Here is a 26,344-nt window from a genome sequence, read left to right as displayed (position 1 = left end):
GGGCCGTAACATCATTCTTATGCTGAGTTTAAACGTCAGAACATCCTGTAATGTGTTCCTGCAACGTGATTGGTTGATTAGACCCATGAAGTTGCCAATGAGCGCAAAGCTCCCATCAGACTGAAAAATGTGGGGGTTTTTAAGGAAGGCTGATTTTGTGATTGAAAATCACTCCTCTCATGAGTGTACAGTGTTCTTTGGTTTCTCTGTCAGACACATGTGCTCCTCACACATCTGGTTTCATCACAGAAACAGTGAAATTACTCAGCTTGAGGTTTTTACAGTGGACCTCAGTAACCAACAGGTCACATCATGTTGGTTTTTTATAAACAGTCTATGCCTTCACCATGCCTCCCACTGGGGAAAAACACAGACACCAATACCAGCACATTATCCATGAAACTGAGTTTAATAGATTGTTAAAAATAAGGCTATGATACTGTTTTAGCAAACATTGACCACCATTTATGGCGCCCAGAGAAATAAATGGGACCAGCCTCTGGGTTTTGTTTTTAAGGATGAACATACACTAAGCAGACACACACCACACACTTGGAAAATCAAACACACACTGGCAGACACTCCTAAGTGTACATGTGTACTCTAAACACAAAACACGCACATACATACACTGACATCCACCCCACCCAAAACGGTGGCAATAAACTGAGATTTAGCCGATAATATAGCAGTGTTCTCTAAAAAAAACATGCATAGCTTAGTACATGAATGAAAGTTTTTCTCTGCACAATTTGATCTCATGGTTTGTGAAAAATTTCCAACATAATGACATTAATCCATTTTATTTAACCATTATTAACAATCATGTAAACTCGTTAGACTATTCTGTTCACAATAGCCGCCTATGATACTCTGCCCGTGTAGAAAGTTACATTCTGAACCAAGATAGGCTCGATAGCAAAGGAAATAAATACTGGAATGGCAAAAACACAATATAAAGTTACTGTTTTGAAATGGACTGAAGACCAAGGCTTCACATATAAAAACAAATTACAACATCTTCTTAATGTTGGCATCCTGCTGTCAGGTTACAGTCAAATCATGAAAATACTCATCTCTTAATCAAAGTGTCTCACAAATGGATACAAAACACACACAATGCCCAAAATAACAACAAAAGAATAAAGAAAATGTGCCTTATAGGCCTGAAATCTGTGTGTGTAACAATGAAACATGGAATGATGAAGGAATCAGGAGAGTCTCTCTTTAGTGCCGTCCGATTCAAGGTGCCACACAGAAATGTTGCTGTTAGTTAAATTTGCATCATTTGAGCTTAAATCCTGAATATATGCGCGCACGCGCTCCCAAATATTTGAGTTACAAATGAAATAGTTTTGAGATACTTCTTCGTACATCCTTTGGTTACTGGGACCATCTTCCTAAAAAATATTTGTACATTTTGTTCCCTTCATACAAACAGGACACAGCAGTTTTCCTCCAAAGCGACTAACATCTAACAATTTAAAGTGCCGACGAGCTGAAGCAAACAGGAAGCACTGAGCTGGCGGCACAGGAAGATTTTCCTCACCTACGGCACGAGGGGTTTCTTCATGCAGGCTACTGCTAACCTACAGTAAACTAGTTCTTCTAACCACAGGAAACCTTGAAGTACCCAAAGTGCTTAGACATGATTCATAGAACAAAACATCAGCCTGTTGCAACTGGTGGGACATTCGAACTCCCAAACAATGTTGTAGCCTACAGCTTTTCCTGCATAAAAGCACATTTAAATATGCAACAGTGTGTTTAATGTGCACCACTTGCTGCAAGCTATGTCTCTAATACCAAACAAACAATACAGTCGAGTAATCAGCCTGATATCGCCGGTGACAAGAAATTCGATACCTTTTTATACGTTTATAACTTGCAGGTTTTTGATGCTCAGGTCTTAAAATGTTCAACACAGGAAAGACGTCGGTGCTGGTTAACACATGTAGTGCTATAGTCTGATTACTATAAAATATACTTCAGTTTAACTCAAAACTGCCTGCTCTTTATTTAGATGACTTCAACTTCAGGTAAGTGCCTTTTTTTTGTTTACAACGAAAGCCTTTTTAACGTTTGAGATACAAAGCAACAGACAATTACCTGATCATACTGCCCATCCCACACGATGTGCTAAAAGGTAGCCTTTCCCCTGTGTGTGCACCAGCTTCTTCAACATGCAGAAGGGAACGCCTGGACGTATTCTTAAAGTTAACATATACTTCATTTTACCTATTTCAGATTCATAAACAATAAAATTTACAAAACATGGACTAAAAATAATTGTGTTTTTTTCTTTGTTTGTTTTCTTTTTGATTTCTTTACAAAGTAGTAAACTACTCAGGTATTAAGAACAAATTAAAAACTTCCAGAATGGCATGCAGGGGTTGGTGGGCACCCCTGGCATAAACACAAGAGTCTATGAAGTTTTTCAATCGTGAGAAGTCGTGACCTGCCAGACGATGAGGTGACTCCGCTCGTTCTTGGCAGGCGCCGACTGCAGGCTGGCTGTCGATTCGGATAAACCATCCAACTCGCCTACTTCATCACCTGTGGAGAAGATGATGAGTAAGGTTGCTGGATGTAGTTGTGGAATCAATTGCAAAAGCCACATTTGTACAGGTCTAGAAAGTGGTCAGGGACCCGAGGGTAAAGGGGGTTGCTGGATGAAAGAAACAGTTGCTGACTGGCTGTTAGAGGTTACTTGAAGTTGCTAGTGTGAAATTGTTTACAAAGAGCTGTATGCTGCTGTAGTGAAAATCTCATTGCCATTGGTTTCATTGCTAAAAGATCACCATGGTTGCCAGTAGTTTCCATGTTTCCTGAGTTGTCCACAAACTACTCACCAAGTGGCAGTGAAACTGTAAAAAGTACAACACAAACCAGAACCGGAGACATTTGGAACTTTTTAATTGTGTTGGTTTAAGCAGCCTGGCATAATTTTGACTTCAAAGGGAAACGTTGTCCATTTTTAATTTGCATCACAGTTTCTACAGAATAAAAAGAAGTGATTCTCATCATGTCTGTCAGGTTCTCTTCCACTTCTCTTGCTCACGGTGTACCACAAGGTTCTGTTTTGGGGCCCTTAATGTTTCTGTAATATTTGCTTTGTGTTTAACACATTTTGAGAACTTCCTGAGCATTTCTTCTTACTGCTATGCAGATGACATTTGGCTGTATATGTTTTTTAAGCACAACTTATTTCTAAGATATAAATCTTACACAAATGCTCATGCTCATTTTGAATCTCTGGTTCACTCTTTCTTAAATCACTCCAGAAATATTGTTGAGTTCTAAATTGGAAAATGATTATTCATGCCATTTTTTCTTCATGTCTGGATTAGTGTAATTTATTGTTTACTTGTCTTTTCAAAACGTAAAACTTTTTGTTTTAATGCTTTAGCACTTTAAGTAACTGCTGCAATCTGCTAGCGACCATCGCAATCATAAAGAAATTTTTTATTCAGCACCCGCTTTGAGATCAATTTCACATGGCGACAGCCTTCAACCTCCAGCAACCACTTGCCTAACAGAGATCATACATTTTTCCTGGGGACTTGAGGTTGCCAGAGGTTTGCCAACCAGTCTTTAAGCCTGTGTGATTAAGGCCTAAAGCAAACATCATACCAGAAGGGACACATTCAAGCCTTTTACTCCAAAAAGTCTAGTAAACAGCTGTTTCTTTTCAGAATAAAAACCTCTGCTGTGTATAAATATACACTTGTACATGGATTGTGTTACACCCACCCATCCTGAAGTCAATGTAGCCTTCCCCTCCACTGATGACCAGGTAGGTTTTGGTCTCAGAAGTTGCTGTGTCAGAGGATTCAGATGCAGGGTCATCAGAGCCTGAATCTGCACCACCTGGAGGTGGCATCGCCTGACCTGTGACAGTTAATTTAAAGTATGAAGAAACTGAGAACAAAAGATAGTGTTTTAGGGACTCTTTCATTCTCTTGTTACTTTAGCTACCGATTACGTTCTCATTTAATGGTTTGTTTATTTAATCTATGACAAACTAGATCGTACAATTCATATCACTGATTCAACTGTGCTCTTTAGTTCAACAAACACTCACACTCATATTCTCTTTACAATCATAGAAAACTTCACATCAACTTCAACATGGCTGCTAATTTTCCTTTGATAATGGCTAACATTACCTAACATGTTCCCACAGATTCTCTGCACTTGTCTCTTACCTGGCACTGTCACAAAAAACTTGACAGCATCCCGGTGTCCGTGGAAACATAGTTGGGCGTGAGCCATGGAGCAGTATGGCACAAAGCTGCCTGGCATTGCACAGTCTGTCACAGAGCTGTCATCACCATAGACCCGTACAGCACTGCCCGGGCGATTTGGCACTGTTCCTGTTGTTCTGTTAGCTGAAGAATACAGTAAAGTGTCATCTGCCCACTTTATGTGCTTCTTTGAAAAAAGTGCTTTCATGGATAAACGAAAGCAGGAAAGTTGGAAGGTAAATGAAAACGGAAAAACAAACGAGGTCAAACAAAAACAGGTGAAGTTAGGAAACAGGTAAAACGCCAATCAAAAAAACAAAAATGCAAGACAAACTACCAAAAGATAAAAGTAGTTACAACAATTAATACCAGAAAAACTATGTAGATACAATATCACAGAAAGGAAGTCGGCAGAAGTGTATTTAAGAAGGGATTTAAATAAATCCTCACACCAGTTATTCCAAGGTCAAAGGGCTCATATTTCTGCTATGTAGCGTGGGGCCAGACCCAGATGTGCTTTAAAGGTGATAATCAAAATAATAAAATAAGGTCTGAGCATACAGGGAGCAAAAAGAAAGAAGCTAGGATTATCTGCAAAAACCAGTTATCGCAGTTATGGCCTGGTCTGAAACCAGTCTGTGACACAGGCAGTCGAACTGTATGTAGATCAAGTGAGTCAGAGCGCAGAGGAGCCTGTCTGCTAAATTCTGGAAGAACGCTTTATTCTCTGACCTCTAAGTAAAACCTAAAGTTAGAGGTTAAAGCAGACATAAGAACAGACCCTGATTATAAAAACACAGAGAACTGTACAGCCTTCACACAGACACTGATATAAAAGAAAGAAGATGGTGACAGGAAACGCAGGTACACCCTTGGAAAAGTTTTAATATTTAAAGAGAGCAGCACTCCCCAATATCTACTGAGAGCCCAGCTTTGAAGCATAAACCCATCAAACTGCACTATGTAAGCTATGTGAGACTTGTATCCATGGCAATGCCACTGTCTTTTACAGCACAGATACGCAGCGAGAAGAGACTGAGGATTTATGGATTTTAAGAGAGAAGGTGATGCTACACAATGACGGTCCCTGAGGCATCAGAATGGCCATCTGGGAGATGAGTTGAAATATGAAAGAAGAATAAAAGGAGACGGTGGAGGTAGCAGTGAGGGATTTGATATTAAGAACACGCCGCGCGTTTAAGTAACTAATAGCATGCTTCAATTCAACCATATGCCAAATATGAATATATTTGTACTCAGGAATACTCAAAAATAAACAGTTTAACCTCACAACATCTCAGTTTTCCCACAGAATATTTAAATCATAAAGACTTGGACACTTTAAAATGATGAAACTAATGTTCTGCAATGCAAATAGAGCATAAAAGCTAACAGTATGTATTTATTCCTAATGCAGTAATGAGTTGAGTTCAGTGAATAAACACTGCTAAAAGAACATTTTGATGATGCATTGCTTTATGAAACAAAAGTGGACATTTAAGCAGGCAGCTGATGAGATTGTGCTGTACCTTCAGAGAGCGGGATAGAGATGATTACGCCATTTCCTGTACCCACCCACAGTCGGTTGCAGGATACGACGAGAGCGGTGATTCTCACAAATGAGAAACCCAATTTACCTGTACCTGCAACACACACAGAAGATGTTCGATCCAAGATCTGAAGAAGAAACGTTGCGACCTCCTAAACTGTTCAAAATATCACTCTACTACGTGTGTGTACAGAAAGTAAGCGCTGAATTCTACATGTATGTTGCCTTAGCGTTCATACATCAACTCTATCTAGGGATTATTTCCTATAAATGAGTGAGCATAAAACCAGAAGTCTGTTGAGATGATTTACAAAAGTGCTGATTAACTGCTAGGCAACAAACAGTTTGTATACCCAGCATCTTGCTGACATAGGGCTCAATGTCCACATCCTGGAGGTGCTGGTAGGTGTGGGCGTGAAACAAGCGTAGAGTTGAATCCAGTCGGATGGACACCCAGATGCCGTCTCCAACCCAGGCCAGCTGCCGTACCTGGCTCTCCTTCCGAGGATGAGCGTCAAAGGATTTCTGCAAGGGCGCGATAGATTGCAATTGCGTAATGTTAGAAGTAAATTGGGATGTTCCCATGACAACAATAAGGTTTAATTGGTTGAAGTTGACTGGAACAGAAAAATAACTTGCACAACATATGGTTTATTAAGTTTCAATGACAGCTGTACCTCTATCCTCATGGCCTTTGGCTGGATGACGTAGATCTTGTTTCTGTAGCCGCACCAAACGTTATCGTGGACTACGGTCATACAGCGGATAGAGTGGTGGGGCCGGCCCAGATCCAGCAGATGGTAGTTGGTTAGATCCCACTGTCCGTCTGCTTGGAAGAAACAAGAAGACTTTGGCAATTTGTGGCATAAAATTAGTCGTGGCTCAGTCACACTACAGTGAAAATAAGACGGCAACCACCCTGTGACTAGCAAAAACCACTGGTTGGCTGCTGATGAACCGGACTTTTTGCTGTCGGAGACCGACTGCAAGCAGTCTAAGTTACAGACTTACCAATGCCTCTGTGGAAAATTGCTAATGTCCCATCAGCCAGTGCTACCAGGACCCTCCCTTTAACATGCCTGCAACAGGTTATGAAGACACTTTTAAAAGTATGTTTATTAGTCTATTTTTAAATGTTCATTTGTTGTGTGTGTGCAAGTCCTTAAATAAAAACACAACCAACTTTTTACTCACACTATGCTGAGGATCGAGTCTTTCAGTTTGATGGCATGAAGACATTTCCTCCACCGAGCCACAGACGAGTGGACGTACAGACTAAAGACAGGAAAGTCGAGCAGAGGAAAACTCGTGATTATCAACTAAATAAAGACATGAAAATGTATCCGAATGATTAAACACTATGACAAAAACACAGCCGCTGATAAATAAATAAACACCAAAATCAGCATGATAACCAAAAGCAAATTTTCTCCATGAAGTTACAACCTCATCAAATTTTCTCCTCCTTTTTCCCCTGAACTAATAGCTCCCTCTAGTGGCTGCTGCCTCACTTACCACCCATTCTGAGCACCGAGCCACATGGTGGGAAGTGCACTGCTCATCCTCAGGACCTCAGTCTCTGATGGGTCCGAGTCTTCTGCCAGAGAAGTCACCCCATCCTGTCTGGATCCCCTGGATAATGGAAAACAGTCCTTCATTAAGAAAACATGGAGTAAACACGTGCAGCCGAGTTTCCACAGCTGCTCTTATGGTTTCCTCTGTAAGCTAAAAATACCAGTGCTTTTATTTTGCAACAGCAAGTTTAGGCTGTTTTATTTTTAAGGTGTGTAAATTAATGTCTGGACATAATTCTTCTAGGGTTCATACATTTCAAGATTTTAAATTTGCAGTTGTCATATATGCCTTAAAAATCTTAAGAATTGACTAAAGCATCTACCAATATTCACTCTCACCTCTGTGATTCAGCAACTAAGGAGTCAGTGGGTTCCACCCCGAGTGGGTCGGTGAACACGTGCTCCGTGTAGATTCCTGGCTGGTTTTGGTCAGCCCCCTGATCTTCCTCTCCTTCTTCGCCCACGCCAGCATTAGCCTCCGTTGCTTCTGTTGCCTCTTCCGCTGTGGGAACCCCATCTTCTGCTGGACTGGTCTCTCTGGACAACTCAACAGTGGGAGCTGTGGATCACAGCACAGCACAGCTGTCAAACCACACATACTGTACTCTATCTAAACATTTTTTTTAGTAGAGAACTACCAGAGGCTGAGGTGGCGCTGTGCTCAGCTGGCTGGTCGGCAACACCTGCACTAGCTGTCTGGGGAATGGCAGTGGTGCCCTCGGCTGCAGAGGCGCTATCGCTGCCTGCTGAGCCTACACTGGCCACGCTGCCAGCCAGTGACGCCGCATCCCCTTGGCTGGACTCCAGGTCTTGGGGTACAGCTTCACCTGCTGGATAATCAGTTTCCAACACACCTGACAAAACACCACAAATGACCCAGTAAGAAAAATAATTTTTACCCCAACAAACACAAAGCGTGACCACTGGACCTACCTGGCACACTGGCGATGCAGACAATGTGAGTGTTGCAGGCGTAGAAGCTGTCGAGCAGGTCAGAGGGCTGAGTGGCATCCAGAACCATAACCTTGGTGGAGGAGTGGGTGCTAGTGCACACCCACACACGACTGGACATCTCATCCTGAACAATCAGCTCCTTCTCTTTCTCCCCTTTTTCCCGATCCTTACAGCAACGTAACACATTAGCGAATCGACTCAAAGTATAAAACATAAAGAACTATCAGAAGTCACAACTGCCTCCAAAGAGCTTCTTCCTTCCTTAAACTACTCACCTTACTCTCCTGCTCCAGCTGATCCAAGCTGCTCTGAGAACCCTTTGTCTGCTTAGAAAGCTCTGATGAGGAAAATGCCCGACCCCCGGACAGGTTGACCCCGGCAGCGCACCACAGCTGTGGGACAGAAAGAGCTTGTTAGAAACATCAAAATGTTAAAATATAACAACAATATCCTGCATGTATGCTTAGAGTTGTCTATTCATTCATTTAAGCACCTTCATAGAAGCATCTTTTTGGTCCAGAGGTCTCAAGTAAACCGGCACAGGTAAGTTCATTTTGTTTTCCACTTGTCCACCGTTTGCTACCTGTGATGGTAGAACAGTCAAAACTTAAATATTGTAAATAAAGTTTATTTTAAGACTTTTAAAACCACTACTTTTAAATTTTCTCAGGTGAACATGAACACAGGGCTGGAACAGACAAAGGATACACCTTATTATGCTGCACAGGATATGCTGGCCATTTAAAATAAACGATTTCTTCTTCTAAAGCGAACAAAGCAAAATAAAAAGTGCCGATCGCATCTCTGACCTAATGCAAAGCAATTTTTTCATTTCCCACCTTGTATTTGCTGGGCAGGCTCCAGCCATGCGCAGTGACTCGTCCGTCCTCCTTCTGCACGTGAGCCTTGACCTGTCTGTACTGGCTTCTCTTCTGCTCTTTACGTGATGGAGAACTGCACTGTTCCTTACTAAAGGGAGAACCACGAGAGACACAAAGCCATCAGCTGATAATACATTTTATAGACAGGTGCATTAATGAATTTCCAACTTGGTAAAATCCACAGAACTCAAAGTCACACGTCCTCATTACTTACTCTTCATTGAGGAAGTCAAATGTCTTGGACTTCTCCGTGGGGAACTGGGAGAAAGTGCTGCTCCTCTTCACCGTGCTGCCCGGAGTGCTGTACTTCGTATTGGACTGGGATTCAAACTTTACGGCAGGGGCACTGGAGGAGGAGCTAAACAGTCTGCTGAAGCTGCACGTGGCGAAGTTACAGAAAGCCAAGAGGGAAACAGAGCCGACAGGAGCGCAGGGAAAGAGCAAGGCAGGGGTGTCACCAACAAACCAGACAATCAAGGAACTACCACCAACATTTACTGTACAGTGACATAAAGCATGCTGGGAGTCAAAGTAGAGCTAAGCACTCCCCTATTATATCTAACTAAAACTTTAACTACTATACACTCACCAGCTACTTTATAAGGCATGTCTGTTCAACTGCTTGTAAACAAAACCATCTAATCAGCCAATCACATCGCAGCAGGTCAGTGCATTTAGGCATGTAGATGTGGTCAAGATGACCCGCTGAACTTCAAACTGAGCATCAGGATGCAGAAGAAAGTAATTCAAGTGACTGTGAATGTGGCTGTTGTGGTTGTTGGTGTTACACAAGTTGGTCTGAGTATTTGAGAAACTGCTGATCTACTGAAATTTTCCCAACAACCATTTCTATGGTGAACTCAAATAACAACTCATTATAACCGAGGTATGCAGAAGAGCATCTGTGAATGCACAAGATGTTCAACCTTGAAGCAGATAGGCAAGAACAGCAGCAGCAGAAACCACATCGGGTACCACCTCTGTCAGTGAAAAACAGGAAAGGCTCAACAAAACTGGACAATGAAATAATGGAAAAAAGTTGCCTGGTCTGATGTCTCGAGCTGTGCTGCTATATTTAGATAGTAGGGTCACAATTTGGCTAAACACCATGAAAGCACAAAGCCATCCTGCCTTGTATCAATGCTTCAGGCTGCTGAAGCATTGACACAATCTTGTTGGATCTGAAGGCAAAAAGTGGTCCAAATCGATACTAGTAGGGTATACCTAATAAAGTGACCAGTGAGTGTGAATTTGTACAATATATAAGACAAAGTTTGATACATGCTTAAAGCCTGTTTTATTACTGCAGAACGATATCGTACTGCTTTTTGATTTTTCTTTCTGATTTTTGAGAATATGTTAAAAAGCTACAGAGGTGAGCTTACCAAGGCTAAGGACGGCAATTTAGATATTAAAATTCCGCAATAATAGAAATCAAATCTACCGACTTGCATGTGCAGTCTGACGTGGTAGACATAAGCAACACAACATGTACATATACTCGTATATGTAGTTTCCCTTTGCTCGCTATGAGCAGACAGAGTAAGGAAAACATCAAAAGGCACACAGCAGGCAGGAGACAGGAAAGCCCGGGGGCAAAAGGAGAGTAACATCTGAGCAGTTTGTCATAACAACAACTGATGCACTGCACTGAGAGCAAAGATTATGGATAAAGACACATCAAAGTTGGATCCTTTCAGAATGGAGGAGCACTTCTGTGTTAAACGGGGGTAGGGTAGGAGAGAGGTTTAGTGGGGAGGTCTGTCAAATCATCTTTACCTAATGCTGCCAATTCAATGGCACATCCCGGAAAAGATAAGAAAAAAGATGTATTTGAATATTTGAATGACAAAAAAAGTCAGGATTCAACTTGGAAGGCAACGTGGCAGCCCTATCAAAACTAAAAGACAAACAGTAAATAATGCAGTAAATCCAAAAAGACTCACAACTGCCAGATGCTGGATTTCTTTTTTTCTGAGATAGTTGGATTTTCCCTTGAAGCCCTAAAGAAGAGAAGACGACAATCTTTAACAATCTTTAGTTTATGTGTCCGGATATGTTGATATATGTTTTTTTTAGATGTATAACACAAAGTTATAACCCTAACAAAACATCAAATGCACTTTGCTCCATCCGTCCACCACTCATTGCTTCATCACCTGATCATCTCAGTCCACCGCACAGCTTCCTGCAGCTCCATAAGTCGCTCTTTGTACTGGTTCCTCTCCATCAGCACTCGGGCCATCTCCACTCTGGTGAAACGCTTCTTCTGAGCCGTAGGTAAATCACTCTGTACCGGCACACAATTAAACCCAAACATGACCACACAGAAATGCATGAATTCTACCACATAAATGAGCCACACAACAGACACAGGATACAGGACTCACCTCTTCTTCTTCGTTAGCTTTATGTTTTGCTTCCTCCATCTCCAGGCGTACTCTGGAAAATATAAGTTTTTACACAAATGTCTATAGGAAATGGGCGTAGCCAGAGTTTCTATTTGGAGAGATACCATTAGGCACTCGCCAAGCAGAGACTCCTGCTACTTAGCTCCAATAGCACAGTAGTAAAGTGTGTCAGCGAGGATTTATACTTTGCGACCGACAGTGAATTACCTGCAGCAGCGTGCTTCATCGTCCTTGTGACTAAAGACAGAAACTAAACATCACAGATTCCTCTCATAGCTCTTACTTTTTGAGTTCCTCCTCCAGCTCTTTGTTCTTTTCCTCCAGCTTGGATTTTGCCTGCAGCAAAGCCTCCAGATCTCCCTCCAACATCTCCTTCTCACTTGTCAGTTCGTCGACTTTCTGAATCAAGTCTTTATTCACCACATTCAAGGCGTTCCTGGAAGGACATTTTAGTACGTTTGTTTTTTAATCTCTGTTTTCAAGACAAAAGGCAGCTTAAACAAAGGATTCAGTGATTCTAAAACTTACACTGAAATCATGAATTTCAAAAGTCAGTAATATAGTGCTGCATGTCCAATCAGGACACAGTGATCCAAAAACCAAAAAACAGTTTTTAAAGGTACAGTGTGTAAAATTTCACCCCATAGATGTCAGTGGGTTGCAGTCAACTGAATTCTGTTTTTTTAATTATCCCAATTGAAGTGCATAATCCTAGCTAGGACAGCTACTGTAGGGCAGACATGTTTTAGTCAGCCAAGAGAGATCAAAAACATTAAATCTAGGCTGTATGCCATAATAGCCGTGGCCTGCCAGCGTGTTTCTACTACTGTTTGTGTAAGAAAAAAAATCCTCTTTAATAGTCATTATTTCTTTTAATATATTTGAATTTGATCAACACTTACCAATAAATTAGGAAATTCAAAAGTGGATATGTGTTGGTAAATACTTCTATTCTAGGTATTCTATGCTGTTATGCCTGAGTCACCTCAAAAACTCTTGCCACTGTTAATCTATCGTCAGTGTACTCTGATAGCAAAGTGACTCTGGGACCTTTTTGCTATTTTGGGTAGGCTGTCCACTGTTACCTTGTTAGCTAAATTTCCTTCACTTTTCTGTCAGTAAGCTCTGCTGTTAGCCTCTGTTAGCAGCTGTTAGCCTCTGTTAGCAGCTGTTAAAATCTGTTAGCAGCTGTTAGTGAAACATTCCTTAAACAAGATCTCACATTGTTGAACTCGGACACCTAGCGAGTAAACTCTCATACAATGTGAAAATGTCATCAGACTGTTTATCAAAGGAAGTGTTTATTAAGCCTAATATTATCTGACATAATGATAGCTTATAAACAGCTGCTGCTCTTCTAGAGAAGAGAGAGTCTAATCTGCTGACAGTAATAATTAAACAGGCATGCACATTTTCATGTGTTAGGGCTCTGACTTCAGTTCATGACTCTTTGTACCATCCATCCATCCATCCATTCACTTCCGCTTATCCTTTTCAGGGTCGTGGGGGGTGCTGGAGCCTATCCCAGCTGTCATAGGGCGAGAGGCGGGGTACACCCTGGACAGGTCGCCAGTCTGTCGCAAGGCTAACACACAGGGACAAACAACCATTCGCACTCACATTCATTTGCACATTCACACCTAGTGACAATTTGTATTATCCAATTAACCTATCCCCACAAGCTGCATGTCTTTGGACGGTGGGAGGAAGCCGGAGTACCCGGAGGGAACCCACGCAAACACGGGGAGAACATGCAAACTCCACACAGAAAGACCCCGGCCTGATGTTGGAATTGAACTCAGGACCTTCTTGCTGTGCGGCAACAGTGCTAACCACCGTGCCACCGTGCTGCCCTGACTCTTTGTACCTTTCGTGTACAAATTCACACGAAAGGACTCTTTGTACCTTTCGTGTGAATGTGCAGACATGAATTAAAAATCTGACTCCATGGCACTCGAACATCTAAGAGTTCTCCTTCACCTTTTTCTTTGTTTGTGGCTGGTCTCTAGCAACATACACAACTCAGCGATTAGGCAGAAGAGAGAAGTCCATTTCCACCATTGTATTCAAGATGGTGGGGGGAACATGGTGACCACTAAAATGTGGCACTCACTCCTATGTATTTTTTAAGGCTTAATTCTACGTTATGAGAATACATCAATATGTTAAACGACAGTATTAGATACTAATCAATGGATGTTTGTGAGTGCAATATTTTCAACATTGCTTTTTTCCTCTTAATGATCTCCAACAATAAAACAAAAACATTTAAAAAACTAAAACAAACCAAATTTAGAGAGAGTCATTACAGCCCTACAAAGGATGAAGAAGTGGATATTAAATTCTACTTACTTGGTCTCAAGCAGTTGTGAATTCTCCATAATTAGATTTTCAACTTCCCGGCCCATTCCTGAACAGAATTAAAGAACAACATTATAATTTTATCACCTAACAAATCTGAATTGAACACAAACTGGATTTGTCACTACTTTAACACTACATATAAAGAAGTACACTATTCACACTAAGAATAAATCCAACCAGGCATGACGTTGGACATGAAATATCTCCTAGTGAGATATTTGTTACTGTAGGTCTCACAGCACATGAAACTACCGCAACGCACAAACCCACAGCACAACATGTCACATGACAGACATGAGAAGAATGGAAAGAGTGGGTGAGGTCTTACCAATCAAACTAAGGTCTGAGAATACCATGCAATCCAAGCCAGGCGGAAAAAGAGTAGGGAAGAGAGAGAGAGAAATGCGGATATAGTTTGAGACAGTGAAATGACCAAAATGATGAAGGAGCCAGAGCTGAATGTGTAGCTGCTGACTCCACAAGCAAAAAGGAAGAGATGCTGTAAAATCTCTAAAGATAACATACATTTGACATTTTCGGCACTCAAGAGAAGAAAAGTACAAGAGCAAAAAAATTAATGAAAAAAATAAAAGCTGTATAAAGATCAATTAGGCCAAAAAAGGAAGCACTACACTCCATCATTCATGCACCAAAATCTTTTTGAAGTAGTAGGCAGACGAAAATATATTAATGTACCCTAATATAAGACGCAATGAAGAAGAACCTTTAACAATGGTGGATGTGGAAAGAATGAGTAATGGGTAAAGGTCAAAGGAACTTTACAGAAAAATGTTTAGCTAAGGAAAGGTTGGAGGTCATACACACCAGAGTACTCCACTTGGATTATGGACAAAAGCCAGAGAATGAGACACGGGAGAGAGAGAGGTGATGTTAACATGGGTAGATGGCTAACACTTTGTACAACAGCTGGACCAAAGCAAGCGGTGTAGCGTCGCAGAAAACAGCTGGTGTTGAAGTTACAATGAATTTAAAGAAAGTAGAACAACATCTGCTAGTAAAGTATCAAAGTGGGAATTCAGCAGATCACCTTTAAGACCTTCTAGAAAGAAAATAAGCAGTGATTATAAAGAAGTATTCAGGCTTCTTACAGAATCATTCAGCATGTATTTCACCTCTGGCTTTTAAGATTTCAGTATTTTTTCTTTACATATCTGACATTGAAATGTACACCTTTACATAGTATATCTGTCAAACATCTGAAAAACATCAAAAATGTAGCTTTTATGTGACCTTTTCTACATAATACTCTCAGACTAACCAATCCACGTTTTTTCAGTCACTTTTTTGTAAAGTTTTCACTCACCTAAAAGATCAGCTCCTTCGTCCACGTCCCCGATGAGCCCGGTGCCTGCAGAGGACAGCTCCTCAAACAGGGAGTCTGTATTGCGGTCAAATGCCATGTTTTCAATGCCTTTAGTAGGAGTGCTGACAAAAGAAAGAACAATAGGAGGTCGTGTTTTTTGCCTGATGGATCTTTCATTTAAAAAAGAAAAACACCCCCAAAAGGTCCTCTTTGTATTACCTGCAGGGTCTGTACCCAATGAGATCCATGTCCAGCTCAGGGGTGGACTCAATGATGTCCTTCACATCTGAGCTGTCTTCATTTTCAGGCTGACCTGCAAAGCACACAAGCATAGATGATATAGATCAGAAGGAAGGATATGCAAGTAAACATCATAATGTTTTTGTGGTGTTGTTTTGTAAACCTGAACATAAGAGTATTAGAATATGTGACCCTACCTACTGATATGCTTCTGGTCCCTGGAGCAGCTTGCACCTCTGTGCTCTTACTGTTCCCATCTTCCCTCTCCATGTCCGAGGCAGTGGTTGACATCGGTGTGGCCGACTTGGAGCCGGTGAAGTCTGATAGCTCATCCTGTAATGAAAAGTGATTCATTTACAACAACAAAGCGATGCCTTAACTGAAGCTGTACCAAAATAGAAAATAAACCAAAGATAGAGCTGACACAGAAACAGAAGCAGCAAGAGTCCAATTTCTCTCCGCTCTTACATTATGTAGAGGGCACTTTTCACAAAGTAAAAATCCTCAACTATCGAGCTTTTTTTTTTACCAACTTCTTATAAGGTGAAAGAAAAAAATCACACTTACACCACAAAGATCTGACACACTATCCTATATGAGATTATATTAGTGAAATTGGAGCACAACAAAACACAGATAATCACATATAAATGAAATATACTGGAAACACTAAACGTTGCGAATGGACTGAGGAGAGCTTTCTGGCTGGATGCAAAGAGACAATATGAGCAACACAGAAAGTGGCACGCAAACACAACGTCCAAAAAACACGACACAGACTGCAGAAGGCTTCAAACAACATTTACTGAACATAAGTAAGGACAACAACAGGAGCTACTGCTAGTTTACTAAACTCTAGTAAACTACACAAATCCCACGAAAATCCAAAAACTAATAATACATAACTACAGCAGTAAGTGACAGATGAAATGTACGCTAATGTAAAATGAGTGATTAGTAATGTTTGAAGAGCTACATAAATACAGCAAAAATAAAGTCAAATATATACAACTCATGCATTTTACCCAAAATCAAAAACAAACTGGAGGCCAGATGCAACCAAGCTGCTATTGACTTTTGCACATTAATAATTAACCAGCTCCATATGTGCACTTTTATTTTGAAAGATCCCAATGAGGCCTTCAGACATGGTTGCATATAGCACAGCTGGTCTGTGACGTGAGAGTCTACAAATGCACAAAGCAACGTGTTTGAAAAGATGAAACAGCATAGTGGAGCAAACTACAGAAGCCCACACACACGCAAACATAAACTGTGCTGCGCACGGCCAGTGCAGGAGCGCTGCTGCTCGTACCAGCCGCCACTCATCCAACTACCTTGCAGTCATCTGCCAGTGAATTCCCCCAAGTAGAGTCCTGCGCACTCTTACCCTCCCTTTCCTTTGGGGGGTCACCATAGTCCAACTGCTTGGGGGAGGGGGAAGAGTAAGAATGCAGCTCACAAGTGCAGAAGCAGTTCAACAGAAATGCAAACACCTCATAGTGTGCATGTCTGTGAAGTGAATGGGACAGTTCATACATACAAATAAGCATGTGTGTGTGAGTGCATGTGTGATTATAGTTTATAGATCATCAACAAGCAACAGATGAGTCTTTAGTCAAGTCAAATCAGCGTTTATTGTTTTGTAAATCTCTTTCCTACGGTGGCCCTGAGAGGTCAAATGCACTTAAGCAAATATCGTCCAATAGAAAAAATGTTGCAGAAGGACAAAAAACACAACAGAAGTTAAATGAAACAAAACTGAAGTGTTTCTGGGGACACAATAACGTAATTGTGTGATTCTTATAATGCTGCAGATACATGTTCACTATTAACCGCTAACTGTTAGCTTGTCACTTTTGTGAGCTTTTGTTCTTCCGTTGTGTTATGTGTGCTTTTGTCATTTTCAGTGTTAGAGTTCTTGAAGTGCAGTGCATTTGACCTCTCAGAGCCACTGTACTTTCTGTATAGAATCAAAATAGGTTTTGACTAATGACATGTTGCAAAGCTAAAACTATTTGTGCAGGAAGTCAGAAATAGTAATAGTAAAACAATTGTTTAGTTATGAAAAGTACACAAATATATTTATATTGATTCAATTTTTTTCAGTTTTTGTATTTTATAATTTCAGCACTTACATATTACATTACAGTAATATTACATATGAATCATTTTAATTCTTTTGTTTATTTAAGCGCTCCCCTTGAATGAAGTAAAATGCAATGACGCAGAAACATAATTATGCCAGTTTCAGAGCTAAGATGAAATGGTTTTACTTAAATGACTAATGTGGAAACTAGATCATGGCCAGCACATGCAGGTCATTAACCTGTCGTTTGCTTTTCGCTCACCTCTGCAGCACCTCGCGCTCCCATAAATAAACATGACATCGCTCCTGAACTCTGACGCCATGTTTGCATATCAAAGACACCCATGTTCAAAAGGCGGTGGCTTAACAATAACCGCCCTGTAGCTCTGATTACATAAGGCCCCATCACAATCCAGCCAGCCTCTTTTTTCCTCCCTCTCTCAGTGACTGGCTGCACGCCATACAGCGGCATCATTCCCAGAATGCACTGTGCCGCAGAGCTGGTGTCCCAGTTTTAACAAAAACGCAGCAGTGCAATGTAATAACATTGTCACCCTGCAGGTTCTGACTGCCACAGATACAAACACCGCTGACATGCCCATCAAGTACCCAAGTGACTTTAAGGAGCATCAACACCATTATATTGTGGATATATATAAAAAATATATTTTTGTTTCCCCACTTAAAACACGAATTAAATGAACTGTAAATACTGAATAAAATAACACATAAAAATGTGTTATTTGTACCTGCAGAAAACGTTTATAAATATTCATGTGACACATTTAATGATCTCCTCTGATTGCTACACCAGGGGAAGTCTGCATATTCATCAATGGCTAAAGAAGAGTCTAGAAACAGAGGGCGCCTTGTTAGATGCCTGCATAAAAAACACATAAGCACACCCGAGCCTTATCAAAGGCTCTCTATTTATAAATGGACTCGAAGCTTAAAAACCCTATTCTATCTTCTATTTTCGACCTCTGGCAAAACCACCACAAACAGGAAATCCAATTAGAGCGATCATATCATTCTCCATAATGCCAGTGTTTTTTAATAATACAGCAAAAGCACTAATTAAATAATCAATTATTAATTTTCAATTTGAATCAAGTGATGTCATTATTTAAGATTTTTCATTTCACTTGCTTTTCTTTTATTTAACATGACCTGGACGACAGCCTTCAGCTTATTTATGGAAAAGATGCTTTAAGAAGCAGAAATTAGATATGTTGGCCTTTTACATCCAGACTTCATAGACGAGGCATGAATGTGTCTTCTACACATCGGTTTTCTGGCTGACATAACGTGGCCTGAACCAGACACAGGTTTATTCTCTAAGGATAGATCACAAGGTGGGTACGACCCACACACCCACCTTGAGACTTGTGTTGGAGCGAGGCTGCGATGAGTCAGTGAACCTCCAGCTCTCTGTGCCCAGTGTCTCTGCTCTGGCCTGAGGATCTGGGATGAGCAGAGACGCTCCGCCAGATGATGGGAAGATTCCCAAAGAAAGAGGTCGCTCTCTCCTTGGGAGATTAAAAAAAAATTATAAAACGTCCCTTTTTATTGGAGAACAGACCACAAACGCTGCCTGTCGATGACGTGTGATATGAAAGTGGCTTGGCAAACAAACTTATGCGCTCTCACCTGACTCGGCCGACTGCGCTCGACTCGGAGGTCTCGCTGATCTGTTGCATTTTGATCCTCTCCACGTGCTCCATGTAATTATGGATCATCTGCAGAATTCAAAGCAAAAACACCCAAAAGGGAGCTAGTTAGTCATGACCACTGTTCAGAGTTACGCTCCGCTCCTCCCTTTCTCTCTAACCTACCTCTGTGTGCCGCTGATGGAGGGAGTTGTATTCCTTCTTCAGGTCCAGCTCTCGTTCTTCTAACCTGCCAACTGAAACAAAGGAAGGCCCTCATCAGTCTCAGCTACTTTACAACCAGCTTATAGACTTTAAATCACTTGTTAAATACTTCAGAACCTCACTGTCACATTACTGTAATTCTTCTCCGTGATCATTAGGTTTTTGCATGTGTATGACAGTCGTACGTAAAAAGGCGTGCAGTTTTTCTCTGCTATGCAGTATAGGGGGGCTGGGGGTGGGGGGGTAATCGCACCCAAATAGTTTTCAGCACTGGGCGCCTTACGAAGTGACAAAAACATCTAATCCCTTATTAGCACATCAGGTTTAGCCTAAGCCACGCAGCGAGCTGCTGCAACAGACGGGTTTAAAGCTATCGGATACTATCAATTACAACAGCTAAAGCTTCTGTGTGTTGTGCGATGATGCCTTGCCAGTGTGTACTTTGACACTATCGAGCAATTTTATTCTGCAGTCATGAGTCATCACATTCCTAGATCCCAGTAATAAAATGAAGAAAGAAAAGCTGTGCAGGGGGACAGCTGAAGCTTCTCGCAATCCTTGATGAGTGTGTGTGTGTGTGTGTGTGTGTGTGTGTGTGTGTGTGTGTGTGTGTGTGTGTGTGTGTGTGTGTGTGTGTGTGTGTGTGTGTGTGTGTGTGTGTTGTTTTATAAAGTAATCACTGGGTGGAGAAGAAGCTGAATGTAAGGCCATAAGCCTGACTGGATTTATGAGTCATTTAGCCTAAAATCCTGAAATGCATACCAAATGAACAGTTTACATGTCAAAAAGCAAACAGCATCATCCACTGTGAAGCTCTACACTCAAAAAACGTTTTGGCCGAAATGCTCATTTTAACTAACTTAATTTTGTTACATATGAACAATTTAAAAGGTTAAATTTAACAAATCTGGTCTGATTAAATTTGCTTGATTGGTAAACATTCAGTTTATACCAAGCACATTCTTCTTAGTGATTCCATATTAATGTTGAATTATTTGAATAGGTAAACCTTTGATTTTATTTGTTTCAGCTGCTTTTATTCAAAATATTGCTTCATGTTGACTGAAAGTTAAAAATCTTTTTTTAAGTATAAAGCATGACTTGTTTAAAACTTCCTCATCAGGCTGTTACTCTGCTGGATGCTTTATTAATCAATTAAATCTGAATTCCCCAAACTCAGCTCCAATCTCTTAATTATTGATCTTTTCCGTGTCAGGCCAGTGAAACTAAAGCACTAACATTATCTAAGCTATACTGCTGTTGCCTAACTTCTTGCTGCAACTGCGGCCGTTTAACTCAGTGGACTCGGATTTAAAGCACCTCAATGAATGAATGATTTACCATTTACTGGGAGTGGCAGCAAATTAGCTGAACCTACTGAGCAGGAATCATTCTCTCAAACAGCAATCACAACAAAGCAATAACCGATAAATAATTCACTTTTGATTTTCCACATCAAACCAGCCACTGGGATACTTATGTTTGCCTTGTTAAAGCTTCTGCTGTAAGTCAGATTCGGAAAGAAATTCCTGTTTTCTTCCCACTCGCAGCTTTGTGTGAATGAATGATTTGCTTTAACCAGCCAGCTACTTAGTCACCAGATACTGGACCAGTCATTGTGTGAATCCCCTCTTTTTTTCTGACAAGACAGAATGTATGAACCAATCGCTTCCCCTCTACCTCTTAATCCACCCATAAGATGGGCGGGTAATGTACTGCCGCATTAGGAGGATGGGAATAACAGAAATCCTTTAATCCCATTACTGTTACCCCCGCAAAGATGAAGAAAGAGAGCGTGAGAGTCTGCATAGTTAATGTGTGCATACATATCAAGCCATGAGAGGAAGGAGATAGTAAGGGAGTGAAAAATAGACTAACTGCAGGAACTGAAACAGACAGAATTATTTATAATAGCGATGAGATTTCATCTCAGCGCATGGATGCTGACAGACATGGAAGTTTTTTTTGAAAGCACGTACACAATAATATAAGCGCATGTGCATGAATGTGTGTTTTTGCTCACTCTGGTCTGCATAGTTCTTGATTTTGAGCTCCAGTTGGCGGGAGTGGGACTCCATCCGGTCCACATGGCTCTGCAGGTCCTTCTTCTCCTGCTCATGAGTGTCTTCAAATTCGATGAACTTCTACACACACACACAAACACAGTTTTGTTGGACTCACTGACACTTAATGCAAAACATAACAAAGCTGGTTTGTCAGCAGTCTGATCTTGTTTGATGCTTGTTTTGCAATACGAAAAAAAAAGACGCCGTTCCTAAATTTGGGCGTTCTATTTTTACATGACAGTAATGAAACCAAATGAGGAATTCTGCCCCACTGCAAAATGCATGTTTGAAATAGTAATTTGGTCACTGTATTTAGAATAAAAACTCTATTATAAATACAATTTAGTTGTTTTACAGCAGCGGTCCCCAACCGCCTCGGACCGGTACCGGTCCGTGAGTCGTTTGGTACCGGGCCGCGAGAGTTGAGGCTCAGGTGTGAAATGTATGGTTTTCAGGGTTTTTATCGGTTTTCAGCGTTATTTTGTTGTCGTTTTTATCGTTTACTCGGTTTTCCTTGGTCTTTTCACGTGTGTTATGAATAAATCTTCTTTTTTTCGGTACCGGTACTTGTTTTATTTTGTTGTATTTATCCGCGACACCTTAAAGGCCGGTCCGTGAAAATATTGTCGGGCATAAACCGGTCTGTGGCGCAAAAAAGGTTGGGGACCGCTGTTTTACAGTATTAACATTTAGGAAAACTGATGTGACGCGTACAAATATAACTGTGGCTTCTGAAAATGAAGGACATATCTCTGGATCCCTAAAAGTATTAATGGTCCTACGACTGTGACAGATTATCAAATGTGTCTTGAGTCTGATCTGCAGTGCCGCTTCCTCCCAGTTTCCTTATAGGCCGGCCTCTGAAAATGCACTTTTGTTTATGTGTGTGTATCAACGTCCACATCCTGTCCAGCTTAGCAAGCCAAGGCCCTGACGTGGCTCTCTTCCTTCCTGTGGGCACAGGAATCTTACCCTACTTTGATGTACAAGCAGATGCAGGAAACTTCCTTGCAAAGACATAATTTAGCTTATACTCAGTGATCGACCCAAATGACACTCTTTTTCATCAGTAGCAGCCTGCTTGCCGTGGTTTTAAGGGAGTCGCTACTGTGTTTTTGAAGGTATGAATTACATAGAAGTGAAATTTAAGGTAATTACTATGGATCTTAAACTGGAAATCTACTAGTAAATTAAAATAAAATAAAAGTAAAAGAAAGTGGTAGAAATATGAGGAATCATGAAAAGTTTCAAGCATGAACATTTGCTGACATTCTCAGTCTTCCATATTAGCAGTACAGTAGTACCATAGAAGGCCTGTTTCTTCCAGGATTATTCCTGTATAAAGGAAGTTTTTCCTTCCCACTGTCGCCAAGTGCTTGCTCAAAAGGCATTAATTTCATTGTCAGGGTTTACTCTGTATTATTGTCCAGTCTTTACATTACATCAACACCAGAACTCCAGAAACAACCAATAAAATTAGTTTAGTTAATACTGCCCAGGGATGGCAGAAGGAAATTAGCTAGTAACTAATAAGGAATAATAGAAATAATCAGTCACGCTGGACCTAAGATAAAGCAGTAACTATGTGTGAGACAATTAAAACACCAGCTTCCTGTTTGTGAAGATATGATAGAAAGTATTCCCGCAGCAAACAACATCAACAGTGCAGATCAGACACACCCAAGAAATTTAAAGATGATGCAAATAAGTTTTAATGGGCTGAACTGCTGCCTTAGATGTAATTAAAGTTAAAGATATTCTCACAGCCGTCTGCTTTATTCTGCTTCATTTTTCAAGATTATCTTCAATTTAAATCCGAGTTTAGTGGAAACAGGCTCGCAAACACATCACAGCAGACAGGAATGTGCTGCTATCCTTTTTTACCTGTTATGAAACAATGAAGGAGCGGGTAAAAGGTGTCATTAAAAACGACTTCCAAAAACAGAAATGTCACACCCTTCATCGGTCTGATAAAATGGGTGGGAAGGAGGGCAGTCTGTTGACACTGAAACCCAAGACAAAAACAAAAGAAAAGCAGAAATGAAAGCTGAAGGATGTTCCCCTCTTCTCACAAAGGATCACATGACCTGGAAGTAACACTGTGCCTTCCCAGGAGGCTCAGCGTACCCCTGCTCACTCCTCCTCGGGGCTTTAGATAAAGAGTCCTGCCCAGGAAACCGGCTTATTGTTTCTGTGTCTATTTAAAACACATTATACTGCAAAACAATGCAGGATACAGCAGTATTGTCACTGTGTATACGAGTGTTTGTGGCTGCTGTGACCAAGGTGCAGCATCACCCACTGGATGGAGGTTCCACAGCATACCGGGCTGCTTTTCCACTGCCCCTGAGCCACAGAGGCCAGCTGTGACAGAAGGTCCGAGTCACATCGCTTCACCCTTCATATTGAGGGCTCAGGGCAGATTGACCACACACAAACACACACACCCTGCCAGAAACACGAAATCCAGGGCTCCACTTTTGCTGCCAATGTGCACCCACTCAGATATCACATCCTAAACTTTAGAAGCTGTGTCTTCATAGGCATGGGCCTACAAAGTAAGTAATTATTGCACAACAACAGTGTTATAACCTGACCGCTTTGGAAGATGTGAACATTCCCCAGCTGTGAGAGTCTGTTGTAAATAATGAGATCCGAGAGCATTACAGGAAATGTAGGTTGCAGGTGTTTTCCAGCTCTAAATAAAAACTTTTAAGTTCGGAAGGACTGTAATGTCAATTTAGACTTTATTTTTTGTCTCTTACAAATTACCCAAACTTACCCAAAAGTATGTTTATAGCTAAATTACTGGAAATCTCCTTTAAGTAAATATAAATGTATATTTCTGATATTTTCCAGGTGTTAGATATCTGAACTGTGGTCATCTATCTGTGCACACAGTATTTTCTGCATATGAAGATAAGAGCTTAAAGAAGTAACACTGTTGTGCAGGATGTTTGGCTTTGCACATGCATGAATGATGGAAATTATGCTGTTTAGTGATGTAAACATTACTAAGAGTAGTTTGGTTAAAGCCGTGGTGGGATTTTCTGTGACATTTTATGCCTCACTGTTATTCCACAAGCTCCATCCTCTTCACACTGATGTGTTTTATAAACGTCATATATGTATTTTACAGTTACAGTGATGGCCCAAAACGCTGAGTCACTTCACCTGCTGTTTCTGACTTCACTATCTGATGCAATAGGACATCATATGTGCATTTGCCAGGGATGTGGCTTTGATGCGTTGTTTCATAGATAGACACAGTTATATGACAGATCATCCCGCAAGAAAACAGAGCCAACAAGGAGACAGGGCCATTTCAGTGAGCCGTTAGCATGACTCTGCCTTGTTTACATCCCCACTGAACACCATGGATGCTGCCAGGCCACGTGTATAGGTTAATTCATCGCTCAGGGATGCTGGGAGGAGAAAGCACCTGAGGCAGGCTTCATTGCCCTCCTTTAAGAAAAAAAAAAGGATGCTGAATGTTGATATTTTCCTTCCCCCTCTCTTAGATCCATTCAGCTCACCTCCTCTGCGTGTTTCCTCAGCGCTTTCTCCCGCTCGTACTGGGTGATGAGCTGCTCGTTGTCCTCCTTCAGCAGCTCCAGCTCCACTTCGTGCTCCTGGTTCTCCGCGAACACGGAGTCCAGGTTCTCCAGCACGGCCACCACAAGCGGCATCAGCTCTTTCACCACGTCCTCGTCGTATTTACCGATAAGCCTCTCGAACTCGCGGTAAATTGAGTTGGCCAGGCCCGACACCCGCTCAGACATCATCGCTGATGTCCCCGGGTCGTCCTGGTACACAACTCCGTCTTCCAGCTCCATTTTTAGTCCTCTTCCTTTCAACTAACAGGACCAGTTTTTTCTCCGCCTTACCCCGCCACTATGAACGCCCGTGTTCCTTAAATAAAGACAGCTTTTCTTTAATCAAACGGACACATTGAGAACAGCGTACGAATGTACTATTACGATGCAAGACAGGCTACGTGGATTTCTTCCTATTTTTTCCTCGCCTGTCCCGTGCTGCGTTCAAATGCTCTCCCGAAGCTCCCAAATTCCTCAATCACCATGAGAACAAAACCACAAGGATCAGTTTCCAGCCCTTGAAGACCCAGAAGTAGCGAAAGATACTGTTTATCTTTTGAAAATATAGCACAAACAATATTATATAGACACACAACACTGTATTTTTTCACATTAAATGTAAACAACAAAATGTTTTTTTCCTGTAGCTGATTGAATTTAGAAATGTAGACGTATTGTTACACTGCACGATAATGACACGTTTATCTTGAACATGGAAGGAGACAAACAAATCCAGGCATTTTATTTCGTCCAATACAACTTGTAATTCCAACAATTCTCATAGTACGTGAAGCAACTATCCAACAGCTGAGTTGTTGACCAGACATATCACGTGATGACGTCACATCATGCTACCGGCGTAAAATTGTTGGCAGTTTTATGGAGAAAAAGTCGTCTCGAAAGTTTTCTAAATAATATGATTAAAAATAACTGAGGTTTAAAAAATGTGCAAAGTGATTTGTGTGCAACTATTTAGATAGTGAAAAGTAAATAAATATATTATAAGATTCTGGGTAATTCCCCAGCTGTGCATTAGTAAAATAAAAAACATAGGTCTGCCTATATACGTTTCTACATACACATAAAAGATGAGTGACATACCATGCAAAGTACTATGGAGAGAAATTTTCCAGAAAAGGGTTACAAATGCCAGGGCTCTAGACTAACTTTTTGCC

General features: G+C 41.1%; 1 protein-coding gene across 8 annotated transcripts; it reads right to left on the bottom strand.

Annotated features, from left to right (window-relative positions):
- Positions 1–390: 390 nt before the first annotated feature.
- spag9a (sperm associated antigen 9a) lies at positions 391–25,613 on the bottom strand. 8 transcript variants are annotated; one of them, XM_026165243.1, is made up of 32 exons: positions 25,110–25,613; positions 21,531–21,651; positions 19,469–19,539; positions 19,284–19,372; positions 19,012–19,162; positions 16,882–16,968; positions 15,742–15,877; positions 15,524–15,617; positions 15,305–15,426; positions 14,806–14,817; positions 14,309–14,323; positions 13,969–14,026; positions 11,900–12,052; positions 11,596–11,647; positions 11,365–11,495; positions 11,152–11,208; positions 9,420–9,581; positions 9,164–9,293; positions 8,818–8,907; positions 8,600–8,716; positions 8,304–8,490; positions 8,009–8,224; positions 7,710–7,929; positions 7,312–7,428; positions 6,991–7,071; positions 6,808–6,875; positions 6,474–6,625; positions 6,150–6,321; positions 5,777–5,890; positions 4,209–4,391; positions 3,754–3,891; positions 391–2,556 (listed from the first exon to the last, which is right to left on the bottom strand). In XM_026165243.1, exons 1-32 carry the CDS (start codon positions 25,407–25,409, stop codon positions 2,438–2,440), a joined length of 3,915 nt encoding a protein of 1,304 aa, XP_026021028.1. In that variant the 5' UTR covers positions 25,410–25,613; the 3' UTR covers positions 391–2,437. The 8 variants fall into 8 exon arrangements, with proteins under 8 accessions (XP_026021028.1, XP_026021029.1, XP_026021032.1 ...); XM_026165244.1 differs by having other exon boundaries at positions 6,474–6,622; XM_026165247.1 differs by lacking the exon at positions 14,309–14,323.
- Between the last annotated feature and the right edge of the window lie 731 nt (positions 25,614–26,344).

This window comes from Astatotilapia calliptera, chromosome 4 (genome assembly GCF_900246225.1).
Source record: "Astatotilapia calliptera chromosome 4, fAstCal1.2, whole genome shotgun sequence".
Lineage (NCBI taxonomy): Eukaryota > Metazoa > Chordata > Actinopteri > Cichliformes > Cichlidae > Astatotilapia > Astatotilapia calliptera.
The sequence above is the reverse complement of the archived record's forward strand: the minus strand, read 5'-3'. Positions and strand labels throughout refer to the sequence as shown.